This window comes from Eschrichtius robustus, chromosome 1, assembly GCF_028021215.1.
Source record: "Eschrichtius robustus isolate mEscRob2 chromosome 1, mEscRob2.pri, whole genome shotgun sequence".
In the NCBI taxonomy this organism is placed as follows: domain Eukaryota; kingdom Metazoa; phylum Chordata; class Mammalia; order Artiodactyla; family Eschrichtiidae; genus Eschrichtius; species Eschrichtius robustus.
In genome coordinates, this window is record NC_090824.1 from 195,220,564 (window position 1) to 195,234,894 (window position 14,331).

General features: G+C 41.5%; 1 protein-coding gene across 2 annotated transcripts in view; it reads right to left on the bottom strand.

Moving 5' to 3' along the window:
- The window catches only part of RSU1 (Ras suppressor protein 1), a 195,524-nt gene that overhangs the window by 85,726 nt on the left and 95,467 nt on the right, over positions 1–14,331 (bottom strand). For both annotated transcript variants that reach the window (XM_068561997.1, XM_068562002.1), the window contains exon 8: positions 5,916–6,048. In XM_068561997.1, coding sequence (XP_068418098.1) covers positions 5,916–6,048 — 133 coding nt within the window. The remainder of the gene's footprint in view (positions 1–5,915; positions 6,049–14,331) is intronic.

Sequence of the window (14,331 nt, forward strand, 5' to 3'; positions counted from 1 at the left end):
AGGTTTAGGGGGTGGAAGTTCCCTACTGCCACCCTCCCAGACTCTAGGTACACTGGAAATGTCAAATGGGAAGCACCGCCCACTTAAAAAACTGAACTGTTTTGAATGAGCTAACAAACTATAGGAAAGCAAAGCTTCAAAAGGCATGTAAAAACTTTATGTATTGAAGAAATGATGAACATGCACTAAGAAAAAGGAAAAATACTAATGACCTCTGAAGTCTAGCTGAATAACAGTGCTAAACAAGTAGAAAGCGGAAACGAAAAACTCCTTTTAATTGTAAATTACATTAAGCAATCTATCAAGAAATTTGGAAGAGAGAACTGTTATGCGCTCTTCCTCAAATAGTCTGTTTTCCTCTTGTTCCCTTAAGAGGGGAAGGATTAATTTACCAGGGCAATTAATGGCTCATGGCCACATAAAGAAAACAGATGAGGGACCAAGTCAAAGATCAATGTTGATATTATGTCCATTCCTGACTTACATCTATTCAGTGGAATTAACATTCGTCAACTCCTTATGCTGGTAACATACTATCTGGAGAAAAAGGAATGCTATGTAAGTTTTATCATTTAAAGTGAACATGAAATGAGGGGTATGACAGAATACTACCTGAAATACAACATATTTTATGGGTTTCCCTTTTCTCTTTGATATTTCTTAGCAAGGTTCGTTAAATGCAGCACATTTGTATGCAAATAGGTGCAGAGATGTCAAAAGTTTGAATCATATTTTGTATTATGGAGGAAATGTGAGAATACATTCATTAACTTAAAGAAAGAACCGCAATATACATGTGTAGCATCTATAAAGGAAATATAAATTACCAGGAGCACAGTACACAGTCAACTTTTAAAAATAAAAACAATCTTTATGTCGAAAGCTTTAGGAAAAACTGGTTCTTCTTTTTCATGTCTACTATAAAGAAATACTGTGTTTCTCTGGCTTACCTGAAGCTATTTTCAGATACAGTAATGAAAGAGAAAAGTCTTTGTCGTCTTGCACACCTATTGTCACTATGTAAAAAATTCACTAACTGCTAGCAAGGTCCTGGCAGATTAACCTGCTCCTGCAGCCTTCTGTGATATTATAAAACCATGCTCATTCCGTGCATTCATTTATGCTTCACCAGAAAGATAATAAGGTTTTAAAGAGTTTTGTTAGACAGGATTTCCTTCTGCAAAGGGCCGTCTTACATAAATGGGATCACCTACTAAGTTGGAAATTCTTTAGCCTCTTGGTAGACCAGATATATCTGTTATTTAAGGATCTTCTGAGTCAGCAGCCACTAGGGGATATAGTAGTTGTTTAATAAAGCCCATGTATGCCCATTCCAGCCTCTACTAGGTTTGCCCATACTGCAGAAAACAAGAAAACATCACTTCGTTTTAATTCTACAAGTAAAACAGCCTGAGAAACCATATGCAGCAGAATCAAAGCACTTATTCCTCCTTACAAGCTAGCTAAACAGGATGATTTATTTTGTTAGACTTCCAGGCAGGAGAAATTGCTAGCATTTTCCCCATCAGTGCTCACCACTCACCAAACACTGCTTAGTTAAAATGTTTCTGTTAAGTAATATTAATAAAAGTACAAACATCTTCATTTAAGACTAAAAAATGAAACAGAAAAGCAAGTGAGCGTGGCACCTTTCTCTGGTGTGCAAAGAAAGTCACAAGACAGGAAAAATGATGGGGGAGCACCTTTTGAGTTATGCCAGGCTGGAGATGAGGCTTTAGGACTGCCATGCCTTACAAATTGCAGCCTTCATGAGGAAGCCTGTTTTCCAAATGTCGCTTTCAACAGACACAGTTTCAGCTTAACATTTGTCAAACCTCTTCTTTTGTTGAGAGTTAGCGTGACAGTTTTTAAAATGGCTTGCGGTTTCTATCCACCTTCCTTGATGGAAATGTGAAAAGTGCGAGTTACTCCCTTTCACAAAGAATCTTGTCAAGGATCCTGACTCCAATCTGACTTCTCCCGGGGACAAAAAAAAAAAAAATCTGCCTTCTGGAAACTTAACAAGCAGTGACTATCCCATCATAATTCTGCCTGGAAGAAGTTACTCAACAACAGCCCGAAAACGCTAACGCACCTGTAGGGTTTGCTCCTCAACATCCAGACGGAGCAAGTTATTTTAACAGAGGGAATAAGTGACAATGAGCGGGCAAAGCAATGACACCAGCCAGTATGTTCCCTTTGCTGAAAGTACGATAAATGAACAAAGAGCAACCTCCATCTGAGGAATGATCAGGGCGTGATGAATGCCCCAAATGTACTCAAAAGAACAATCTCCTGAAGAATCACACCTTGGCATCCTCCCAGCCACACCTGCCCACATCCCCTCCTGCTTCATCTTCATCAGCTTAAATCACTGCCAAGTATTTTAATTCTTCCTAAACACCGACTTCCCTGTTTTGTTTCAAACATCCACGTCTCCTCCTGGAGTCCGTTAGAGTCTGGAAATTGGATCATCCATCTTCCCTGCCTGTCGCTGTTCGAGACTTGGAAGGCCTCTCAGGATGTGCTTAGAACAGGAAGGTCACCTTGAAATTCAACCATGGACATGAAGGGATATAAAATGCGCTGGTGAGTTCTCAATGCTCTCATTTAGGTAATGGGTCGATTGGTTAAAAAGAAAAAAGAGGAAGGAGATTCACTGGTATTTTAAGTGCCAGAATAAAAATTTTAAATATGCTTTTATGGGCTTCCCTGGTGGCGCAGTGGTTAAAAGTCCGCCTGCCACTGCAGGGGACACGGGTTCGAGCCCTGGTCCGGGAAGATTCCACATGCTGTGGAGCAACTAAGCCCAGGTGCCACAGCTACTGGGCCTGCGCTCTAGAGCCCACGAGCCACAACTACTGAGCCTGCGTGTCACAACTACTGAAGCCCACACGCCTGGAGCCCGTGCTCCACAACAAGAGAAGCCACTGCAATGAGAAGCCCATGCACAGCAACGAAGACCCAACGCAGCCAAAAATAAACAAATAAATAAATAAATTTCTAAAAAATAAATAAATAAAATAAAATATGCTTTTATGACAGGCTAAAGATCAATATTAAAAAAAGGATTTTTTCATTGGAAGGGCTGTATGTGACTGATATAAAAAGAGACAAGGAAGCGAAGATTAGAAACCACAGGTTTCAGAATAAAGGATCTAAGACTAAGGTACTGATTGAGACATTTGCCTTGTTTAAAAAACTACAGGTGTAACGAATAAATTGCCTCCTTGCAAGTCCTGACATGTACAGCTTTACAAAAGTAGCCAAATATCTGCTAATTAGAGGTTTTTTTTCAGGGAGTTGAGAAGGATACTAAAAGTCCTCTAATTATGAAGTGGCTGCTTAAAAAAAATGAAAGAATAAAGTTGGGTTCTGGTTACATGAGGATATACTAACATATACCTATTCATGTAAAAGAGGACCTTAAATTTAAAACATCAGTGAAACACAGTGGTGCCATTTTTGTACAAGCATCTTTTTAAAAAGACTAAGAGCTTGAGGCAGTGTCTTACTTAGTCCACAGTCCATGTTTCTGGCTGGTATGTTTGATCCAGGAATGAAGGGAACTACTTCATTGGGAGAACAGGAGGGCAGAAAGCTAGGATACAGGAAGTGGTTAACATTCTTCTTTCCCAAGGAGGAGAGAAGGGGAAAACTCTAAGGGAATTCACTTTAAGGGAGGTCCCTGCCCCCAGGAGTTTAATGTCAAGTGCATTCTCCCAGCAGAGGCTCACACAGACTCTTCTAAAAGCAGCGAACAGAGTACTGATTGGTCCCCCTAGAAAGGGGACAATGGCTCTCCCATGCTTGTTTAAGCTTTCTAATGTTGATTTAACTGGACAAAAGATAATTCTCCACGAGGAAACCAAACACATAAAAAATAAGCTAATAGGCAAACTGCTTACTCTGATTCCTAAATATAAGATGCTAATAAAACAGACAAGAATATATACATCAAATATGTCACAGATTAAAATGTGTCCCAGATCCCCTTTCAAAGAACTTACCAATAAACTCAATCAATGCAACACACCACTCACTCATCCAGAATCCTAACGATGTTCAAATAAACGGCAATAGTTTGTAACAGCATATAACGGTGATTAATAGCCTAATGACTCAAAGGTAACACAAAATCCATACATTCACAATGTAATCTTTGCAAATGAAATTAAAATGAGAAGCACTTTCATACGCAGTGTATTCTAATTCTCTGTAAATTCTAAATTAGTGTATGGTAAATTAAAAAACTGTTAACCAGAAGAAACAACAGGGTATTTCCCCCAATTCTAGAATAATAGGGGCTTATTTATTTTTCTGTAGGTATCCTATACAATGGTTTTCTAAAAGCATACCCTACAAACCAAGCTCTACATAACCCCCCATTTACTAACGAAAAATTAGAGCCTTATCTAAAGCCAATACTAGCAACGATTAACAATTTAAGAGAAACCAGATGAACAATAAACTGTTCATTTGCAACTATATTTTCACACATTTTCATAATTAAACAAATTTTCAAGGCTGAGCTATGTTCATTCTTTTAAAAAAAACTATGTATCTATAATAATTGCACGTATCTATGCGGTTCATGAAACAATAACACAGCCTATACATCTCTCATTTTACTCTTAAGTCTTACGACATATGATAAATATTAAAGGTATCAAAAAAAAATGTTAAGGTATCATCTTTGAAGAAATCTAAACCATGCTTTACGCTGCATTCGCATAGGAGGATACGCCATCATTTTGGCAATTTTAGTCTATTTCCCCTGAACACCATTCTTCTTCCACAGCTCATCTTCTCTGTGATTCTGTCAGATGGAAATATACCATAAGGGGTCCCAGATGTGTAACCAGGAGCATGGCATACGGGGACATGTGCTACCAGAGCCACAGCTGGCCATTCACAGGCAAGGACTCTGCCCCGTCAGTTAAGTCTGACCCGCTGTCCCAACACAGATTCCGAGAGAGCTGTGCTGAGTTTGCGGGGGGAGCGTATTTCTGGTACCAAAAACTGGGAGACTCCAAACTGAATGGAACTTTTAATGATCTCCTAGGTCTTCTCTAAGAGTTGGGATATTAAATTCTCAAAAGTTGGTACCAGACACAGGAACAGATTAAACCTGACTACGAACCGTTTCAAGTCATTTGCATTTGCTTAAAACTAGCGGTGACGGGATTTCGGTGTTAGGGGTCACTGAAGCATTGAGAGAAATGCTCACTTCAATTTGGGCTTGGGGAGTGGATGAGGGGGAAATAATGACAGAAGATTAATAGTAACAACAGAGTAGGTGGGGGTGGTAGAATTCCTTCCAACCTGGACAAACTGAGGAAGAAAGAGGTGGGAGTAGTTTGGTTTTAAGGCTGGGTCCCCACAGGTGCCCTTGACCAGAGGGGAGGACTTGAGAGATTTTGATGCCATGACTTTAGCTAGCTGATTCCTCCTCCTTGTCTTCTGCCTTATCTCTTCTCTTAGAGAGATTATTATCTCACTAGAGTAAAAGCTTCTGAAGAATAGGATGATGCTTTCTTCGTATTCCCTACTGATTTTATAAAGAAACCACTTAACAATTTTGTTCATAACATCTGTTATTCTTTACATTCAAAGGAGAAAAAAGTATGTTCTGATCTTCATGTATTTGGTGAATCTCCTTAGTGCCATGCATAGTCAGCCAATTTAATACCTTAAAAGATTTCTAAACAAAATTGGTATAAATTCCCTTTGAAAATATCAATTAAAAATAATCTATAAATAACAGACAATTACATGTGGTTATTACTAAAAAAATTTTAAAATGCTCTGAGCTCGGTGCCACCAATGACAAGATCACACGATAGGTTTTTAAAAATGGCATAATTATGAATACTGTAAAACCAGTCTATTTCAGAAAATCATAGTCTACTTACTATTTGTACGTCTCAGAGCGGATGTATTCAAACACATGGGACACACCAAGCTGGAATTGGTCAGCAATGGGGGTAACCCAGGGATTGTTCTCTGCTTTGAATATCTGCTTCTGACCAGTTAAATCCAAGTTTCCTAAAAAGAAGGAGGGGGAAGAAAAAAAAAAAGGTGAAGGTCATCCAACCAACAGAAATCAAATCTAAGAAGTAATTCCTGCCCAGTAACCATAGCACAACCGTAAGCATATTTTGAGTCATTTGATTTCTTTTAAAAAGTTTTACCCCGAGTCATCACTGATATACATGCCATGTCAGTGATTGTACACTGGCCCAAGAAATTAAGAAGGAAGGAAGGACGGGAGGGAGGGAGGAGAGAGGGAGTAGAGGAAAGAGGTAAGAAGGAAGTAAACTTGGAATTCTTGCAAATGAAGCATTTGCTTCATTTTTCCAAGTGTTTGCTACAGAGACAACAATGGCCCTCCAAGATCGAGAGAACCATTAAAAGGCAGAACCTCCCCAAATTCCATCTTGACAACGTGCATCACCACTTGTCCAATCTGATCTAAACCTGACCCATGTGGAACCTAGAAAAATGGTACAGATGAACCGGTTTGCAGGGCAGAAATAGGCAAAGATGTAGAGAACAAATGTATGGACACCAAGGCGGGAAAGTGGCGGTGGGGGTGGGGGGCGGTGGTGGTGGTGTGATGAATTGGGAGATTGGGATTGACATGTATACACTAATGTGTATAAAATGGATAACTAATAAGAACCTGCTGTATAAAAAAATAAATAAAATTAAATTCAAAAAATAAAACAAAATAAAATAAACCTGAACCAATCAACACCACTTTTCATCAAAGCAGGACACGAGTGAAGAAAGGTAAGAACACTGCCCAAGTAGAATTATTATTGCCTCATTCGGGTACCATAAGCACACCTCGGAATCAGCACTAAATGAGTCTCATCAACATGGTGAGGGTAAAAACGCACACGCGTACAGCCCTTATCAGTTGACAAATTACCTGTAAAAAGCATTTCCTCCTTTGATTCTCCAACAATCCCTAAGGTCAGTAATTGACATGGCTTTATAGACAAAGAAATGGAAACTTGGGGGGAAATTAAGTAATATGTCCAAGATCAGAATATGTCAGAGTGGGGATTTGAATCTAAGCCTTCTGACTCCAAATCTCTTATTTTTCCTACAATGCTTGGTGAAGCTATCAGGTTACATGTCAACCTAGATCAACCAAGGATGAGTAAATGAAGGCAGCCAGCATCTGGGTACCACCTGTTGATGGATGGATCAGTCGACTCTCTATATATGTTTTTCTGTTTGGTATATTTAAAAATGGAAAAGGCAGCGTGAGAAAGAGCTTCCTAGAACCTGCTTGCCTATGAAAGACACAGGGACAGACGTTACACAGCAGAGCTGTATGTGGTTTACTTGGCAGACTCACTGAAATCCTTTCCCTAAAAGTCCTATGGAAGAAGTCCATTTGCAGACCCCTGGTCTACGGTCCAAGGTTTTTTGAGCAAAGACACCAAGCAATTATTCTTCCCAGGACACAACCAAAGTGCCATATCTGTCCTGTTCTCAGGCTCTACGGCCAATACTGTCATAAATGAGAACTTCAGGATAAGGAAAACATATTCTAGGATGCAAGCATTGCACAAAGCACATCAATTTCCTAGCTAATCTGAGCTTTGGAAATGAAAAGATAATGTTTACTAGGATGATGTAGTATTTCTTCTTAAAACAAAAGAATCGATACCTTGAATCTGTCTTATTTTTGTTATACGGGCAGACCTTGTTTTATCACGCTTCACTTTATTGTGGTTCGCAGATATTGCATTTTTTATAAAGTGAAGGTTTGTGGCAACCCGATGTCCAACAAGTCTGCCGGTACCATTTTTCCAACATCATTTGCTTACTTTGTGTCTCTGTGTCACATTTTGGTAATTCTTGCAATATCCTTTTCATTATTATTATATATGTTATAGTGATCTGTGGTCAGTGATCTTTGATGTTACTACTACAAGTCACTGAAGGCTCAGATGATGGTTAGCATTTTTAAGCAATAAATTATTTTTTAATTAAAGTATGTACATTGTTATTTTAGACATAATGCTACTGCACATTTAACAGACTACAGTACAGTGTAAACATAATTTTTATATGTACTGGGAAACCAACAAACTGGTGTGAACGCCTTTATTGTGATATTTGCTTTATTGCGGTGGTCTGAAATCCAAACTACAATATCTCTGAGGTGTGCCTCTATGAACTTGCAACTATTCAGAATAATGGAGAAAGAAAAGACCAATATAAAAGTGATTACCATTTCATAAAATGCTTCTAAAGACGGCAGATATTACTAAATATTAAGAGCAAGTAATTCATCATGATCTTTCCAAAGCTACTTAGAATCTGCTGGTGCTAAGTACAAAAATAAGCAGATACATTTCTCTCCAAGATTATCAATATTGTCAATTTCCTCATCTTAATGCTTAAACATCATTAGTCAGATATTAAATCACTTGAGAAATTAATGAGCTTTATTCTCTCAACCATGAGTCAGAAAACTGCTTGGGATAAATGGAAACCCAAACGTCGCACATATTCGGTTTAGCTGAGTATCCTACCAGGGTGTAACCTTGTTGGCAATGGACTGCCATTTATGTATTTTGTTTTTATCTTTACTTGGAGAAAGGAAGGGGTTTTCAGCTTCCCGAGAATCAAACTGATCGCCTGGTTAAATTTCACTGTAATTCTCATTTCCTCTATACTCTATGTCCTCTTGTCCGTATCACTGTCTCATTACTTCTTCTCCGATTTCCACATTTCCTAAAAATGAACGTAATAGAAATTCCTGGAAAAAGTCTTCTATTTAAAACAAGTCTGTATTTCTGAACTGTCCTGTTTTAAACACAGAGTGTGTGATGGTGCCCCCCTGTTCTTAGGGAGCATGGTCATTGAGGGAATGCCTGAGCTACCAGGTGACAGTAACCACGGGGTAAGCAATTCACTAAAAAGTTGGGGGCGGAGGCACTAGGGGTAAAAGCATCTCTCTTAAAACATTCACCTCGTAGACAACCTACGCTTATACAGTATCATCTTCCAGCCTCTGGGCCCTGCCCACTGACATCAGCATGGAATCAACTACGAAAAGAAATAATACATGAGACCTTTGGAAAAAAGATATGTTTTCCAAAAAAAGCCCTGGAAAGCATATATTACATAAGGAAGTGAACCAATTCCTAAGCAAAGGGGATCTCCCTGATAAAGGCGGTTCTGATCTAAATACCTTTCCTCCTCGTCCCCGCCCCCCCACAAACTGGTTATTCTAATGAAAAATCCGGTCTAAATTTCCAGTGGGTAGAGTTGTATCTGTTGAACAAGCTTCCAGGGCTCCCTGTCATTCACGTATTACCACGAATTTACTCAACTGGATTGTTTTCCTTTTAACCTCTGGTTCAGATGGGTATCACAGGAATATGGTTTTGTTTCTTTTAACTCTGGGGAAGAAGGGTGGGAAGGGGAGGGGAGGTGGTTACGTTTGGAGCACAGAGGATTTCTCAGCACGCTGCATTTTCAGGGCTCTGGGTCAATATGAGAGCAACGTGGACCAGGGAAAGGGTCTAGGAAGGACCTCAAAGACGAGGCCTCAGCTATTCCAGGTTTGCCTGGGGACAGTGAGAAGAAGACGACCCTCTCTTCTTTCCCAGGCGGCATCACCAGCTTCCTCCCACCCAGGTCCAAGCTTTGCCCACTACTCCAAAAGTACAGACATCATGAGCAGGTTTTAACGGATTATCCGTGAGATTTACATACAGGTGCAGAAAGGAAGAGCCGGCGTGCTCCTACCAACAGCCTACAAACCCACTTTGGAACGTACACGGCCTCTCGCTCACTTAGTAACAGCCTCTGACTAAGCCGGCAGTCTTGTCAGCGGTAATCCTCCGAGAATAACATGCTAAACTTCGATGCTCCCCGCTTGCCACACGTGCAGGACAGACCTGGGGGAACAGTGTCAAGAAAGGTCAGCTATGTTCCCTGGGCCGTCTCGTCTGAAGCCTGTAACCCCCCGGAGACCTGTCAATGCCTAGCAACGTCTCTATTTAAGCACCGTCCATGGAGACAGCAGAGGCAGAGGGGAGTGCTAGTGACGGCCGCTAACCGGAGCGCGCAGGAAACGCAGGATGGGAGCTGGGCGCGTCCCCTTCGGGGCAAAGGGGTCTTCAGCTGATGTCTGGAAGTTGGGGTACGCACAAAGGCCCAGAGGCTCTTCACGAGCAATTTCATTTCTATCACTTCCACCTCATCTGTACATCCCAGCTGAGGGAGGGGAGGGTGGAGGGAGGGGTTACCCTCCCCTCCCCCATTTATTTATTTTATTATCAAACAACCCTAAGTCAGAGTTACTATCAGACAGACTTCAGATTCACAGGTGCTTCACAGAATACCAGAACTGGGAAGCCTAACAGAAAAGAACGATGGCGGGGGCGGGAACCAAACAGTAGCGTTGTGGTAGATGCTGTGCATTTTTTTTTTTTTTTTTTTTTAACAAAGCACCATGAAACCCATGCTTAATGCCCACAGCACACCTTAAAGCAGGCAACTATTACAGATGGCAGAGCTGGAAACCGCACAAGCCAAACCCAGCGCCGACTCTTCCTAGCTACAAGCAGGCTCGGGGCGACAGGATGTGCTGATTTTGTTCTCTGAGTTCATGTCGCTGGTGGAGGACACGGTACCTGCTTCTGTGCGGCTGTGGCCCTCCCGGCCGGCTCTGTGTCTCTGGCTCTCTCACTTCGCTCTGAAGGCTGGCAATTTCAGAAGAGGGCTAAGATGACGCGTGGAGCTCGGCCATTATCCCGTGGGAAAAGCTGACACCTGCCCCCCGATGGGCTCAGCAACAGGTTACTCTGGCCTCAGCCGAGCCCCTCCGTCAGCTGTCCGAGGCGGGTTCCCTTTCCAGTAATAACATGCAGGAAGCATCTCAGCCCGTCAGTCAGGCTGCAGGAGCCCTAACTTGCCGCACGCTTCGCTGGCTCTAGTTAGGAGCCCTCGCCCACCTCCTTGATTAGAAGCCTGAACGGGCGCTCTGGTGCTGTTCTAACAAGGATCAGACGGCAGGATTAAGCACCGTGACAAAGAGGATCTAATAAGCTAGAAAGTGGCGCATCCGCGGACACGCTGGCTGACTCCCCGACACAGATTCCCTCCGCTCCCTCTCCAGTGGGGAGGCCCGGGCCACGCGGGGAGCCAGCCTGCGCCGTGATTAGTGGTGACCCTCTGCCCGGCGCTGCCCTGAAGATCATTTGTCACTCAGAGGCTGCTTCTGCAATTGCAAATTGGATTTTCCATTTTATTACCTGCAAAAGGACCACGTACGCTTCTTTCAAGAGCCTCAAGTATGGCTGCTTTGCTGTGCAACTGTTATTTTGTAAAGGCTACAATCGTGCAAAACTGTCATTCTCCTCGCTAGTTATACGTGTGATGGGATGCAACAGGCATTGCGGCCCCATTAAGAAGCAGGCGCTGGCCTTCACGTATGGAACTTGGTTGTTTTCATAATCATACTGATAATAAGAATTCTTCCCGAGTACTCAAAACCCGGAACCATGTGGCCAGTAACATCATTTATCGGATATTAAGCAATCGAGGCAATCTGGGCAAATTGTTCACGTCATCGAAGCATCGTTCCCTCCCTCCCTAATTCCAAAATACCACAGAACGCTTTTTAAATTAATTCACCCTAAAACCCAGGCTCTCTCACTCAGGAAAATCTAAGGCTACGGTCTAACAAGGTAAAACTAGCAAACCATGGTTGATTGGGTAGTCTATCATCAGTATACTGGATTTGCCCAAACCCAAGTAATTGATTCACTGTTGAAGGGGTCTAGATGGGACATTATGACAGCTGAAAGATCACCTCTGCTCTGCAGTGAATCCATACACAGAAGCTAACCACAAATGACTCCAACGCAAAATAAAAGCTACTTCTAGGGCCGCTCCAGATATAAAGAGATATCCTGCACATAAACCTCTAAGATTTTATTACTATGTAAGAGGCTACTAATTATAGAAGTGCATGATTATAGATGACAGCTGGAGATGGAAGGTTTCTACCTTTTTCACTTCTTTAGCAACATACTTCACTGAATGGAAAATGATCATAAAGCTTATAAAATGATGCTCATATTGTAATAATAAATGTTTGCTGTAGTAAAACACTGGAAACAACCAGAATGTTCACCTATAGGTGAGAAGCAGAATAATGTATGCTACAGCCACCCAACGAAATGTTTGCAGGTATTAAAATGAATGACATAGATTTGTATGTTTTGACCTAGAAAGAGATCTACACTCTAATTCTTAAAAATTAAGGGTGTACTAAGTTTGCTATGATTTCATTATTGAAAAAATACAGAAGAAAGAAATCCCATATTATGTATATGAGGAAATGTTTACGTGAAAAAAAGAGAAGAGTAGGATACACATCAAATTGTTAATACTGGTTTTCCTCAAAGAGGGGAAATTAAGGTGGGGAAGGGAATTGAACCAGCAGAATAAAGGGTAAACTATTAATTTTCTTTTTCGAGGACTCCATGTGATTACAAGTACGGATTATTTTTATAATTAAATAAGAATAAGGTGCATGGAAAGGAAATCATCAAAAACAATTCAGAATACGTGATGGGCGCTAATTAGTACAAAGGCGGTGGCTTTTATTTAAAACAGCATCACCCTACTGCAGGGAACAGCACGCTTTATAGATGATGATCTGCTAAACCCTAACTGGATGGAGAAGGGGGGGTCTGAGGCTGCTTCTTTTTCTGTGCACCATCGATGCAATCAAAGTAAGCTGGGATGTCTCATGACAGCTCTCAAATTTATTCTGCGGGGAATTCGAGGCCACACTGCCATTCTGGCAATTGTCTGCTTAGCCTTCTGGCAACACATTTTTAAAACAGGCATTTTGTTCACTTAATACATACAAAGCGTTGCTGCTGTGTGAAACATACTAAAACTGTTACTCTTCTGATCTAGTCAAGGGAAGAGTACAATTTAAATAAAAAAGATTTTTTTTGAGAAAGCCAAACACCCTGCCAAATGGCTCCAACAAAAGTGGCATCTGATTTATGTGTGTCGGTGTGAGTGAGTCCAGAAGCCCTTTTAACCCATGAAGAAAAATATCATTTTACAGTTTCCCCCTGGTGCCCTTCTTGGCCATTTGATATCTGTGCTCCAGGGTAAGATGGAATAGAAGGGTCTCTCAGTCACTTGTAAATACGATTACCCAGCAACAGAGCAGTGGGTCTCCCCAGTGCACACCACCATTGCTGCTTTATCCTGCAAGTCCCTTTCTCTCCATGGCTGCGCCATAAATAATTCATGTTGTAAACCTGGCATTTGCGTAGGGTTTCCCCATCATTCTTCTAAATGTGGGAGGTAATCTTATTTTTGCTTGCCAGATTTCCATGTTATTGTTGATGTAACGTCAGGCAGTATAGACAAAAGCCCAGTGGATCTGGCCAGAAGACCTGGCTCCAGGTGCCAAGTACCATTCACTGGCTTTGTGACCAAAGGACTTTAGGGAAATCCTTGTGTTTTCTGAGCTTCAGGTTTCTCACCTGCCAAGTGGGGATAATAGTACCGATTGATAGGATTGTGGACAGGGGCCCAAAAGTGGACAAAATGGTTCTCTACATTGGAAAGCACGACATAAATATAAAATACTCTTTTCATGATTATGTTAAATGAAATCTGCAAAGGAGAGAAAAACGTATACTGGAAAACAGTTTCCCTAAAACAGAGGTTCACTCAAGGAATTCATAATCTCCTGAAATGGAATGCAAAATAAATCTACATTTGCATAGTGGCACTCTTCCGGGGAGAGGGCCCCCAAGTTCAGAAGCTTCTCAGTGGTCTTTGATCAAAAGTAGGGCCAAGATAAAATTTAGGAGGCCTGATTTCATTTCCTAGAAGACTGAAGATTTCTAAATGGTGGCCGTCTGCGGCACCCCAGAGGGGTCGGTTCCCGGAGTGCACTGCGTCATTCAATGTCCTCCTAGACCTCATCGTCCTTCCATTCAAGTTCCCCAGTTCAAGGACAACCTTCTGACTGCCTGGGAAGTTGGAAATGTCAGCACCGAGGGAGCCCCAGTTACCCTGGAGACCCCCAGGAGACGTCCCTGTATAATACAACATAAACTAAAATAAATGGATGTTCAAAGAATAAGTTCCAGCAATCACAACCTCTCATAGGATCAATAACAGTATCACACCCTTTGGTAATCCATTTCAAGTACAGATGTGTGACAATTCCCTAGGGAAATTGTACACCAACAGGTATCCTCCAAGCTCGTATTGTTAAGTCTCATTTTATGAAGAGCCACATGATGTGAGTGG